The 12,880-nt window shown below is 41.8% G+C and overlaps 1 protein-coding gene across 6 annotated transcripts in view; it reads left to right on the top strand.

Annotated features, from left to right (window-relative positions):
* The window catches only part of LOC105471817 (BCL2 like 11), a 45,142-nt gene that overhangs the window by 14,996 nt on the left and 17,266 nt on the right, over positions 1 to 12,880 (top strand). For all 6 annotated transcript variants that reach the window (XR_011612006.1, XR_981364.2, XR_981365.3 and 3 more), the window contains one exon: positions 11,811 to 11,914. Coding sequence is in view for 3 of the 6 variants with exons in the window: in XM_011724562.2 (XP_011722864.1) it covers positions 11,811 to 11,914 (104 nt within the window). In the remaining 3 variants the exon portion in view is untranslated. The remainder of the gene's footprint in view (positions 1 to 11,810; positions 11,915 to 12,880) is intronic.

Here is a 12,880-nt window from a genome sequence, read left to right as displayed (position 1 = left end):
GCTGGATGTAAGCTCTGTGCCACCCACATCTCTCAGACCCTGCACTGCAGGTACAGAGCAGAATACGTAGCATTTCCTTTTTTTTTTTTTTCAGGAAATGCTAGCAGAAACATACATGCAAGGGGGTTCATCACAGCATTGTTTATACAGCCAAACGACTATCCTTGGTCCTCTAATGGAAGGGGAGAATCTACATTATTCTGCCCTTTTTTATTTGGCAGACTGGTGCTGTCTTCCTGGTGTTAAGAATAATGGCATAGGGGAAATGCCTGTTTGCCTAAAGTTAAGTTTTAAAAAACTGCAAGATTATTTATGATAGTCTAGTTTAGTATTAAAGAAGTTCATTGGCATGTCAAAAATATAAGAATACATTAAACTGTCACTAGTGGGTATCGTTGTATTCTGGTTACAGGTGGTCTTTTCTCCCTTTTTCTCTCACCCAGGGTGGAATGCGGTGCCATGATCTCAGCTCACTGCACCCTCCACCTCCCAGGTTCAAGTGATTGTCCTGCCTCAGCCTTCCGAGTAGCTGGGATTACAGGCGCCCACCACCACACCCGGCTAATTTTTGTATTTTTAGTAGAGACAGGGTTTCACTATGTTAGCCAGGCTGTTCTCGAACTCGTGACCTCAAGTGATGTGCCCGCCTCGGCCTCCCAAAGTGCTGAGATTATAGGTGTGAGCCACTGCTCCTGGCCACAGGTCGTCTTTTCTGTGTGCCTTTGTGTACGTATGCAGTTGTCATAACTAGTATTATGTTTATAATCAGAACAAATTTAGTAAATAATACTTATTAAAACTTTGGCTCTTTATAATTTTAATCTTTGTCTTTGGTGTTCCCAGCAGCCTGTCACTGGGCATGCGTACCTTGTTTGTGTGATTCAGTGTTAACCGTTATGTCTTTTGCATTGGTAAACATTTTGTCCAGGCTGATCAAGCTTTGGTCCCATACCATCACCGAAAGTACTCCGGGTGAACATTTGCCCCCTAATTTACTCTTTTGGGGTCTGCCTTTTTGTTTTTTGCAAAGTGAGTAATCTCTCAGGGAACATCTCCATCGGGCAGGATCATGAGATTCGGTACTGGCAGGTTGCTCTTGGTAGCTGTCTTCCCCACAGGCTGCCCTTGGGTTTGGAGCAGGTTTTGGGTCCAGTCCTGCCCACCCTGCATGGAACCTGGGTGGAGCAGTGAGTCTGTCTGAGCTTCAGCTTCCTCAGCCATCAAGTGAGTTCATAGTGCTCACCTCTGAGGGTCATGGGGAGTTTTTCCATAAGCAAATCGACAGAAGGCGCCTGGTGGAAACTCACACAGCAGTCTTCCCTTGCCCCTCAGTGAGCCCTCAGCCCTGGCAGGTTAGTGAGCATGACTGTAATGAAGTGCTCTGTACTGCTTTCCGTGGAAAGGAGTTGTCGTTCCAGGAGTATAGGAAACTTCTAGGGAAGTGAATTCATCTGGAAATGCTACTACAATTCTAATCTCCTGGGTCCCAGAACAAACAAGCAAGCAAAAAAGAACATCTTTTCTAGAAACTGGCCTGGAGGGGTTGGGAAGAGGAGGTCTGAATCACCGCTAACCTGCCAGTGAACCGAACATCACCTGAGAAGAACCTCAGCTTCTTGGGTAAATCATGGAGGGACATCTGGAAACCCGCCGCACCCCAGCTCTCTCTGAATTGGGGCTGAGTTGGGGACACCTGCTGGAGACGGCCCATTTGATTTGGCAGAAACTTGACTATAGTTCAAAATGTGTCTTGAGACGTGAGACATAGACTCAAGTACTTTTTCTTGCAATCCAAACTTAGTACTTTTTCCCAGAATAAGGGGTACATTGGTTGCTCGTTGATTTAACCTTAGGAGTGTTCATTGTGTGAATGAAATCAAGACTTCTACAACTGCTTTTTCCTTCTTTTCCCTGAGGTAATTAAACTCCTTTAGTGAGAAGGCAGTTAAACAGACTATTGGCCATTGATAATCAAAATTTTGGTATTTCTAAGTGAGTGAGTTATGGATCTTTCTTGGTAACCTTTTTTCACACACTATGAGGTAGCAGAAGTAAACAGTCAGTATAAACGTTTACCCAGTTTAACCCGTTTGTAAGAGGCCAGGCCTTCGTGGTTTTAAGTATTTGCTTAGAATGAATTTGTTTCCCCCAATGTCCTCTGGGAAACCAAAATGTGCTTTGTATTTTCTCTTCTCTGCCTTGGACCAGATCCACATGATTTGTGAGTAGAGTTGTGGTTTGCGAAGACAGGTGTGGCGAGAAATAGCCCTGAGACAGGGCTGCTGGCATGCAGCTCTCCTGTTCTGCCTTTCTGTGTGGACCACGAGGCAGGAGTGAGGGCTTCCCATGGAGCACGTCTCCCTTTCAGTCACACATCTGCGCTCACAGTCATTGCCAGCCAGTCGACTGCAAGTGCTGTGTCTGCAAACCTTGCAGTGGGGACTTGACATTGCTTGCAGAGTGAGGAAACCGAACTTGGGGATTTGGACATGAGTCTGGGCTGTGCTTAGTGTTGCAGCCTCAGGTTGAACTTGGGTCTTTGGTGCTGACAGACTGCCCTCTGCACAGTACATAATGCTTGGTTTAGTTTGGACTTCCCTTTCTTAGGAGTGAAATGGTTTTGAAGCTAAAATTTAAAAAAAAAAAAAATCATTTCAAGCTGATAAGAGTGTGTGTGTTAAATGGAAACACGTTCAATGTAAGGATTTCAGCTATTTGAATTACCCTAGGGCCTTTTCTCCCCAAAATATATTGTATTACTGGGTCATAACATGCTTCCCATTCCAGTTCCTAAAACATTTTACTATTAGCAATTTATAGAAGACTTAAGGAGTGGTTGGATACTTTTTTTTAAAGTAGGCGGCTTAAGTGGATGGAATCTGATTTTCTCCTAGGCATGTGCATCTGCGAAGGTGTTTGAGGTGAGCCAAGCTCAACAACCTCATTTGTTGAGTGAGTTACTTTTCTGTGGGATTAAGTGTGGTGGAGAAAAGACTAAAAGTGTATTTTCTTGTTGATTTGTCTGTTATTTGGTCCCTTGAAAAAGGTGTTAACCTGAAGTAGTCTAGTAGTGAATTCTGAATAGATACAATGTTAGTATATGTGTGAGTTTACACCTCATTTTTACTGATACTTGAGCATAAATTCTAGTAAATTAGTCAAAGCAACTTACCAACTTAAGAAAAAGTTTGATACATAGCATGAGTGCAATATTTGTTGATTTAAAGATACTCTCATTGGCATTTAATGCAATATATGAGTGCCAGCAGTTCCTTCTCTTTTCACTTGGATTTCACTAATGTGCTCATTTGGAGCTTAGAACTCTGTCCTCTGCAAAGAAAGCCTGGCATACACTGTACACGGTGTTGACTCATCTTTGCGTTCCTCTGCTCCTCTAGTGTAAGGTGTGGAGTGGGAGGTTCCAGCAGGTGACCCAGCCCAGCCTTGGTCCTCCCATAGGGCTGTTAACAACCCTGGGGCAAATGCCTCAGCCTGCCTGGAAATCTCAGTGTTAGGGCCATGGCCCTTCCGCAGTGGTCACAGCAGTGTGGGGAGTTGGTGCCTATGGGGAACTGGCCTACATTGAGTTAGAACAATCCCGATTCTTGTGTTTTTTTTGGTTTTTTGTTTTTAAGACGGAGTTTTGCTCTTGTCGCCCAGGCTGGAGTGCAATGGCGCGATCTCAGCTCACTACAACTTCCGCCTCCCAGGTTCACGCGATTCTCCTGCCTCAGCCTCCTGAGTAGCTGGGATTAGAAGCAGGTGCCACCACGCCTGGTGAATTTTTGTATTTTTTTAGTAGAGACGCGTTTTCACCATGTTGGCCAGGCTGGTCTCGAACTCCTGACCTCAAGTGATCTGCCTGCCTCAGTCTCCCAAAGTGCTAGGATTACGAGTGTGAGCCACTGCACCCGGCCAGAACAATCTCAATTCTATCTGTATCACACAGTGTGTTTCTCGTCTAGGATACAGACTCACTGGGTAGCAGCTGTGTTTGCCCTGGAAAGTGGGGGCATCGGGGAGGAGGAGGAGGAGGAATGTGTGAACCCAAACACATGGAAGACCTTCAAAAGCACCAGAACACAGTCTTTCAGCACAGAATTCTATACATCCTTAACTTGCACTTGTGCTAAGGAAGACTTTACCTCCCGTTCTTTTCCTTCTGTGAAAAAAAAAGTCATCTGTCTGGGAAGACATGGCACAATTTATTTATACAACATTTTTGTGGTTTACAGATGAGGCCACTGGATCCTCCCTTGGAATTGCCCTTCATAGGGAAGTTCAGTGGCCGCTCGAGTGGTTAGCATAATCAAGGTGAAACGCTTTCCTTTTTATTCAAAATGGGATAAAAAGAAGCAGCTGCCTTTTGTGACTTTAAGTGAGAAGCTTTCGTTATGTCTCAGCTCTACAGTGTGTTATCAGCAATCATACCTGTGTTAAGTTGTACTTCACTTTGTATATCACCATTGTAAGTTTTAACCATGTACATAAAATTGATAGGCTTTTTCCATTTTTGTTTTAAAAACTGCCGAAGGGGTAGCTTTTTAGGATTCTGGTTTTGCTCTTATTTTTGACCTGAGTCTTGGTCTTTCTTATCATGGAGGTGAAAACAGGAATACTGGAGACCTTAATGTGAGTTTAGGAGAAAAGATGTTAATCACCAGTTTCCTGCTACTGGTTTTAAATTTCATAGAGGAAGCCACACTGATTGTGTCATCAGAAATTCTTATATTTTTAGTTTAAATTCTCATCTCCCTCCCCTGTTGCCCAGATCTGGTTTTTTGGCTGGAAACAACTTACAGTAACTTCAGATTAACCATTTTAATTCTAAAGAATGGTCTTAAGTGAACCATTGTATATAGTTTTCTTATGGGGAAATAAATTGGATAGTTTACGTTGTCAGTAGAAGAAATATAGGGGTTTGTGTTTTTGCACTAAAGTAAGTTCAGGGTTGGTCTTCTTTTGGCTGTCCTTAGCTTTGGGATTATTTTTGTTTTTCAGAATAAAATGGCACAGGTCAGACACTTTTAATCCTCTGAAAGTAATCTAAAGCTATAGAAATGGAGCTGCAGCTGTCCCAGAGACAGACTGGAACGAAGGTTGGTGTAGAAAAACTAAGGAGCAGTAGCAGTATTCAGTGTCCTGTGTCCTTCCCCAGCAGAACACCGAGGGCAGAACACTGTCACACACTATTCAGAGCAGCGATTTCAGGAGCACACCAAGGCGGGGCCAGGTAGTCAAGGGGCTTCCCAGGGGATGTCATAAAAGGCACATGGAAAGAACTGGTTTAGGACCAGATTTGGCACAGGTTCACTGACGAAAAGCAGGGTGGTGATTGAGAGGGATCATAGATTTCCTTGATAGTCACAGGGGTGGAATCAAGATTGAGGTGGGGCTTAGAAGGGAACATTTCAGTTCCCTATGAGGAATAACTTTGTAGCACTCGGTGTTCTTCAGTGAGCACAGCAGTGCCTTAGGAAATGTGGATCTGTCCCAGGAAGCGGACACACAGGCTGGGAGTCTTAGAGGGCTCCTGCCCAGGTCTCCCACATGGTGCAAGATGCTGGGCTTCTGTCATGACTCAGCTAGGGATGTCCTTGAATATAGGAATCACACACAGCTCAGTCTGGGTTTGTTCCTGGCTTGTCTCCAGCTGCTAGTAAATATGTTAATATGTGTGTCGGGGACAGCTCTGGTGACATGGATAATTAGTTCTTCTGATGTTGAATGAGAAATGAGTAAAAAGGCATAACGCATTAATCTTAATGTCTTTAGACTTGTGTTTTTATTATAAGGGACAGATAATAGTGAAAGAGGGAAAAAATCTCATGAACAGTAGTTTCCAGACTTCTGTCCAACTTCACAGCCTTGGTTTACTGTCAGTTTCCAAATGGTCAGGCTGGAAATTGATGAAAGCTGTTTCTTTTGACCATAGCCCCATAAAGGCAGTGGGCAGTGCACGTTGAAAGAATAAGTATGAAAACACTGGCCTCATCTCATAAACTTTATTATTGATAGTATTTTATTCCAGCAGCTGTTTTTGAAACATCATCTTGAATTCATGTGACTGCCCAGGCTTTTGACACAAATGTGTTCCAGGGAGACAGATTGAGGAAACTTTGAGTACTAATCCTGTCACTTTATTTCTCATAACTTTTATTTTCATCGAGTGGCTCAGCGGAATTGATTGGGATTGCCAAAAAATAAAATGATACAAGTGAGAAATAGACCTGGAGGGAGGTGTGTGTGTGTCGTTGGTTTCTTGCTTATTTTATTTCCGAGAACCATCAGAGTTGAGGATTTCAACCGTTATTCTGATAGCATTTGCCGCAAATGCTGATGGCAGTTGCTGTCCTTTGCCTTATAGCTAACTGGGACTAGAAACAGTTCCATCAGACAGGTGAGTCTCATAAGGAAACATTAGTGGGCTGGTCTCTTGCATCCCTCCTCTTGTAAGCTTTGGACAACTCTGAATTTAGAAAGAGATTTCTGAAGATATTTAAAGAAGGAGACTTACAAAGTTGAATAAACATCATGGAATTTTTATTTCTCTAAATGAATGTCAGCTTCAGAGAGCCCACCTGCAGACAGAGGCAATGTCGCCTCTAAACATTTTTGGAGTAGCTCTTGGAATTGGTTAAAAGCTAGTTTCAGACTCCACAAAGAAATGGCCCTTTACAGGATCCTTAATTGCTTTTGGTGGTTAAAGCAGAATCTGTCCAGAGAGTAAAGGTGGACAGCCCTGCAATGTCTGAAGGACAGGCCTTCTTTCTCCTCACAGCCCTGCAGTCCCCGGCTGTGCCTGGCTGTTTCCCACAAGTGCCAGACAGAATGTGCACTTTTTGACAAAGTATGTTCTATTCTGTGTGTAAAATCCTCTCTCAGTTCTGAGTTGACTATCGATTCAAAGCTTAATTCACGCCGATTACTTGAAAATCTAATCTTGATTCTACCCGAGTGTTTGTAGATATCTGAACATCTGGAAACAGTACAGAGTGAAGCGTTCCTGTGAGTTTTAATTTGGTTTCTGGTACTACACTTGAAACTCCAGTAATGATAAGACGGGAACTAAAACAGCAGCTGTCCCTCGGAAATGAGGGTCGCACCAACCTCGTTCCCAGACTGAGGCGCAGTTGAGGATGCTTGTGTGTGGCATGCCCCTGCCGCCCAGTACACACACCTGAGTCATTAGATGTCACTTTATGGCATCGTCACAGAGAACGACTGGGTTTTGGAGAGAGAATGTCATGATGTGACTTCATTTCCTTGGAGCACTGGGGTAGAGGCTTTTGGAGTAGAAGCTCTTGGACATTAAAGAGAAATCAAAGTTTAGCCTGACTGATACAGAGCTCATTATGAATTGACAATCTCTCTTTAAAAAAAAATAAATTTCCTGCCGTGGCTGCTGGCGCTACAGAAAGTCCTTTGTGAAAGCCCCAGCCTGATTTCACTATCAACCACTTAACCACGGTATTAATTTTTCAGTTGTTGAACTTTTAAGATTTTAAATTACTTTGAGTTTAAAAGTAGTCTGTTGCTGAGCCAGAATAGTTTGTTAAGAAACATGCATCTTTGAGTACAACTGAGGTTCCTTGGTGTTGGAAAACGCCCTCCCCACTCCTCCAGAAATGGATTAAGAATGCTTCATGGTATGTTCCCATAGGAAATAATGTTACCAGTAAGTTCTGGACTTCAAAACATGATTTCTAAGAAGTCTGAAGATTCCGCGGGCACACTTTTGGCAAAAATTGCTTGTATCTGACACATTGCATTATAAAAGTTTTGATTAGTGGGGTTTTTTTTTTAAACAAGTAAAGAGAAAGAAAACATGGACCTGCCTCGGAAGTCCCCTCTGCCTGAGTCTGCTGCTTGCAGGATTGGAGCTTTTGCTGCAGATGGCGGCTTTGGAGCTGCTTTACCTCGAGAGCACTTTATATTTTATTGTGCTTTAAAAAAAAAAAAAATTAGTGCCGGGTTTATGGAGTGAAGTACTTTCATAAATGCTGAAACTACCTTTTCTGTGGGTAAAAATGCACCTCATCAGAATTTCCCCTTCGAAGAATTTTTTATGTTCACATAAAATTGCCAAGTTAAAAATTTGATCTTCCTACGGAGTAAGAGCTTTCATTTCAAATAAAGCCATTTTATTGACCAGGTATCAACATTTATGACAGTCAGACACATTGCAGATAGCAAAATAAAATATTTATGCTTGGTACTTACTTTCCTCATAAACTAGAAATGTCAACCTAAGCTATCTTTTTGATAGCTCGAATATGTTAGGATGGGAGGAATTGGGTTGAGTATCCAGGTAAGATTCTAGGAGTGAGGGTGGAGAACGTGTGTTTGGAGATTTCTGTATCCCAAACCCCATGGGCTCCAGGCACACTTTTGGAAGACCATTCCAGTCGATCCCTTTGCCATCGTGGTGGCAAAGCAAACCGATGCTAAAGGAAATAAAAAACTTAATTCTCGCGCTGATCAGTGCCACTGTGGGGCTTCCAGACCCCATTCATTTGTTCTGGTGGATGTCATGTGGTGTGAGACTCACTAACATTAAATTAGTCATGAAGTTAAAGAGAGGCTTCCTCTGTCCCCACAGAAGGTATTTTGTCACTTAAGAAATAATTGAACTTTATGTTGCACTGTATTAACAGATTAAAACTACCCTTTTAAAATCTAGAAATAGGTCTAAAGTAGTCAAAATAAGTGTTTTTGTCATGTAGTCTTCATAGCCATGTACTACTGTGTGCTTACTAGCTAGGTTTTATTGCAGGATGTTTGCCATTACTTTTAGGTTTATAGATTCAAGAAATAACTATATTTGCTTCTCGAAAAAACACTGGCTTTTTAAAAAAAAAAAAAAAGTGATAGGTGCTAGTTAGAGTAGCCCCCACAGATCAGTCTTTTTTGCAAAGTGAATTTATAGTATCTATTTCCATAATAACTTTTTAAAACGACACCTAAGTACAGTTGATAGCTGTCTTAGTAATCTGTAGCTGTTGCCAATTCCAGTATATGCAATTCCAGTATAAGCCTAGTCTCTAAACCATTATCTTTGGTTAATACAACTCTCCTAACTCTGAAATGCTAAAGATAATGTCTCAGGGCTCCAGGGCATTGCCATGGTTTCTTACCTTTTGCCCACCAGGGTCTGGTTGGGAAACCATCTGCATCAGAGTTGCTTAGGGACTTGTAACAGTACAGCCTCCTATATCTCACATACAAACACACACACACACACACACACACACACACACACACCCTCCATTTCTCCCTGCCAGAGCTTAGGGATGTGTTTATATCCATGAATTTATTTAGGCTAATTAATGTTAACTACTGAACTTTTCTTTTTGTACAAGAAACAGGCCATTTGCTTATTTGCTTCTGCCAAAGCCAGCAGGGCATTTATCTCTTAAGATGAATAAGTTGAAATTGGCTAACTTGTTAAAAGCTCCTACCTGCTGGCTATGTTGAATGTATTCACTAAGTGCTAGTTTTGATAGGTTGGCTTCTGACAGAGACTGCCCCTTTGATGGTATTTGGTGGTGTTTGCAATTGCCAGCCCAAGCACAAGCCGTGGAAGCTTCTAAACCACAGACACAAGCCAAGGTGTTAAAGAGAATCCAGTGGACTTTATTTACGAGTTGGGGGAAATTGATGGGGGGAGTTATTTTTGTTTTGTCTTATAAAAAGTATAATATATGTCTCCCTGTCCCAAAGAAATTTAGCAGTTAGTTGAAATCAAGCGGTTAATCCACAAGGAGGTAAGCCCTGTGGGAGCAGGGCATGGCCTCTGTTGTTGCTGTACCCAGAGCACCTCCTAGAACAATGTCAGGCATGTGAGTGTTTGTGTTTGTTGAGTGGATTTGTGAATATCATTGATGTATTAAGTATTGGGTAACTTGGCCTGCAATTTTTACCAGTCTGCCAACTTTATAAAACATCAATCTGTAGTTCACAGATATCCTTTTGATAATTGGTGTTTTCTTCACTTCTGACTCCGGGGTTGAAGGCAGTTTCCTCTGTCAGTCATGTGTAGAGAGAAACAGGTGGAGCTTGAAGCTCAGGAGAGGTGAGTGATGGTGTCTTGCTGGCTGGCCATTCATTTGTGCGTATGGGTAGGCGCATCTCCTTTAGGAGGATTGCATGAGACTCTTGTGCAGTGGGTGCCCAAACAAAACACACTTTTCTTCTTCCCCTAAGGGTAAACTGACTTGTTAAAAGCTTCTAAATCAGGGAATGAACACTTAAAAAGAGTAGCTCTTTAAAGGGCGGTAAGCCCAGGGAAAGGAACTATGACATCAGCATCACCTGGTATCCCATGTACCCAGAGATTTTGTTTTCTCCCAGTTTAGTTCAAAAACTAATTTTAAGACTTTTTACAGATTTGTTAGAAACATTTGTGTGACACAGGTACAATCAAAGTAAATTTTGTATGATTGGCTGTATTCAGAGGCCATGCCTGACATCCTAAAAGTTTCCTGTTCATCAGCCTTCGTGCTTCTCCACCAGGGCTTCCTACAGCAGTTCCTCCCTTTGTGGGATTATTGTTAAATTCACTTGGGAAGGGGCTGGGGTCAGAGAAGATGAGGCAAGAGATTTTAGAAGAATTGGCAAAAACTCTTCAAAGTGTTCACTTTTAAGTGCTTTTATAGAGCTCTGAATCAGTGTCCGTTTTACCGGCCTTTTACAAAAACAAAAAAAACAGGAAGTTATGTTCCTTATTATTGCAAAATCCTATTATCATAGGTTTTTACATATTTTGTTCTGGTGAAAACGTAATACGTGTGTTTAATTGTGAGTACGGTGTGCCCGTTTTTACAGTAAGTTAGCATAAGTTACATGTGAATAGTGGTGGAAATCCAAGAATTTTATCTCGTTTCCTGTACACGTTACTGAACTGTTAGCCTCTGAGTGTAATGCTTTCCTGGTGGCACATGGAGAATATAATCTTCCTAATGCATAATGGGATCTTTTGACAACTCACATTTTTGTTCTCCTTCAATTTTGGCTGTCACATGGCTTTTAATGGTTTCATTAGTACACAGATGAATGTACTGGGTGTGAATGTTAGTGACAGCTTAATGAAAGGGCAGTCCTCCCTCTCTCTTCTCCTTTCAGAAATGCCTTTGCTCTTAGACCCAAAAACATTTTTTCTCTCCATGTGGTGTTTGCAGACTTGAGCTCATCTTGATTGGATGCATTAATATTGAGACAAAACATGCAATTATGCTTTCCTTTGGCCCTGGGGTAGCCCTTCTGAAGACAGCTGTCTGTATCATCGTACCTGCTTTCATAGAAACCAACTCATTCAGGTTTCTCGGGGTTTCGCTTATTTGGCTTTGAATGGGACAGCCATTTCACCTCATATTTTTAGATAATGTTTGAAAGTTATATAGGAATTTTTACCTTGTAATAAGATCAGAATGATTATTTTACTGAAAAACTAAATTGTTCTGTTATAATTATGTTTCAAGCCTATTTCTTTGGCAGGATTTTCCATTTTCTTGTGAGTAGCTTCTTGAAATGGAAGTCTGTATGAATGGGTCGGAATGAATTCAGCAATTCTGAATCTCCAGTTTTGAAAAAGGAAATTTTATTCTATATCTCGTATTCTTTAACCAGAGTTATGTAGACGACTGTGCCACTCTAACCTTTAATACATGGCTGTAGTTCTTGAAGTCAGGGAGCTCCCAGAAACGTGAAAGAGTGTGTGAGATGGGCTTGCCTTTGGAGACTTATCTTTGGAACTTTCCCAGTGATCCATGGACCACAGTGTGATTTTTGTTTTGTTTGTTCTGATGCAGCTTCCAGGAGGCAGGCTGAACCTGCAGATATGCGCCCGGAGATACGGATCGCCCAAGAGTTGCGGCGAATCGGAGACGAGTTTAACGCTTACTATGCAAGGAGGGTAATGATGTTTTCTTAACCCCCTTTTCTGCCCACGCCCTCCCCTTCCACACCGTATTTTTTAAAAAAGACAAAGTGACTTGTTATAACTACATGCTAATTCTGGAAATGAATACTGTTGCCTAGTTGTGACCTTTCATTGTTTCTCCTTTCCCATTTTTCATTTGTTTTATGATTGAGTTTAAGTAATGGCACTTAAATAATACAGTAGGAGGCAGCAAAGGAATTTTATGAGCAGACTTTAAAACAATGCTAAAATAGGGATTATTTATAGACTTTGAGATAGTCTCACCTAAATATTATTAACATAGGTTTCAATCGATGTAGTGTGTTTCTGTACTCCCCTTGTGCGTTTTAGGTCAAAGTTAAAGGTAATTTTTAAACAACATCTTTTGTCACTTAGCGCATGGGAGCGATCCCAGCACTCATGTAAAAGGCTCTCCTGCAATTTGCAGGGTGAACTGAGTAAGAGCATGGAGCCATTGCCCTTGCAGAGCCCTGTTGTCTTTGGACATTTAATTGTTGAAATGTATTAGGAGGCCACTCATCAATAGCCTGTAATTTGAGTTATAAAAACTTTATATTATGGATAATTGACTGCCACTTATTTTGAGCTATGTTCTTGATTTTTAAAAAAATTTTAGCCTGTATCATCATCTGTAGTTACTAGAAGCAGTGTTTTTTTGTTTTACCTGGGGGCAATATAGGTGACCATTTGGACACCTTTTTCACATGGGAGACTTTTGTTTGTTTTTGAGACGGAGTCTTGCTCTGTCACCAGGCTTAAGTGCAGTGGCGCAATCTCAGCTCACTGCAACCTCCGCCTCCCAGGTTCAAGCAATTTTCCTGCTTCAGCCTTTGAGTAGCTGGGATTACAGGTGCCCGCAGCCACACCCAGCTAGTTTTGTATTTTTAGTTGAGACGGGGTTTCACCATGTTGGCCAGGATGGTCTCGATTTCCTGACTT

This window comes from Macaca nemestrina, chromosome 13, assembly GCF_043159975.1.
Source record: "Macaca nemestrina isolate mMacNem1 chromosome 13, mMacNem.hap1, whole genome shotgun sequence".
Lineage (NCBI taxonomy): Eukaryota > Metazoa > Chordata > Mammalia > Primates > Cercopithecidae > Macaca > Macaca nemestrina.
This window is presented reverse-complemented; position numbering and strand designations above follow the sequence as displayed.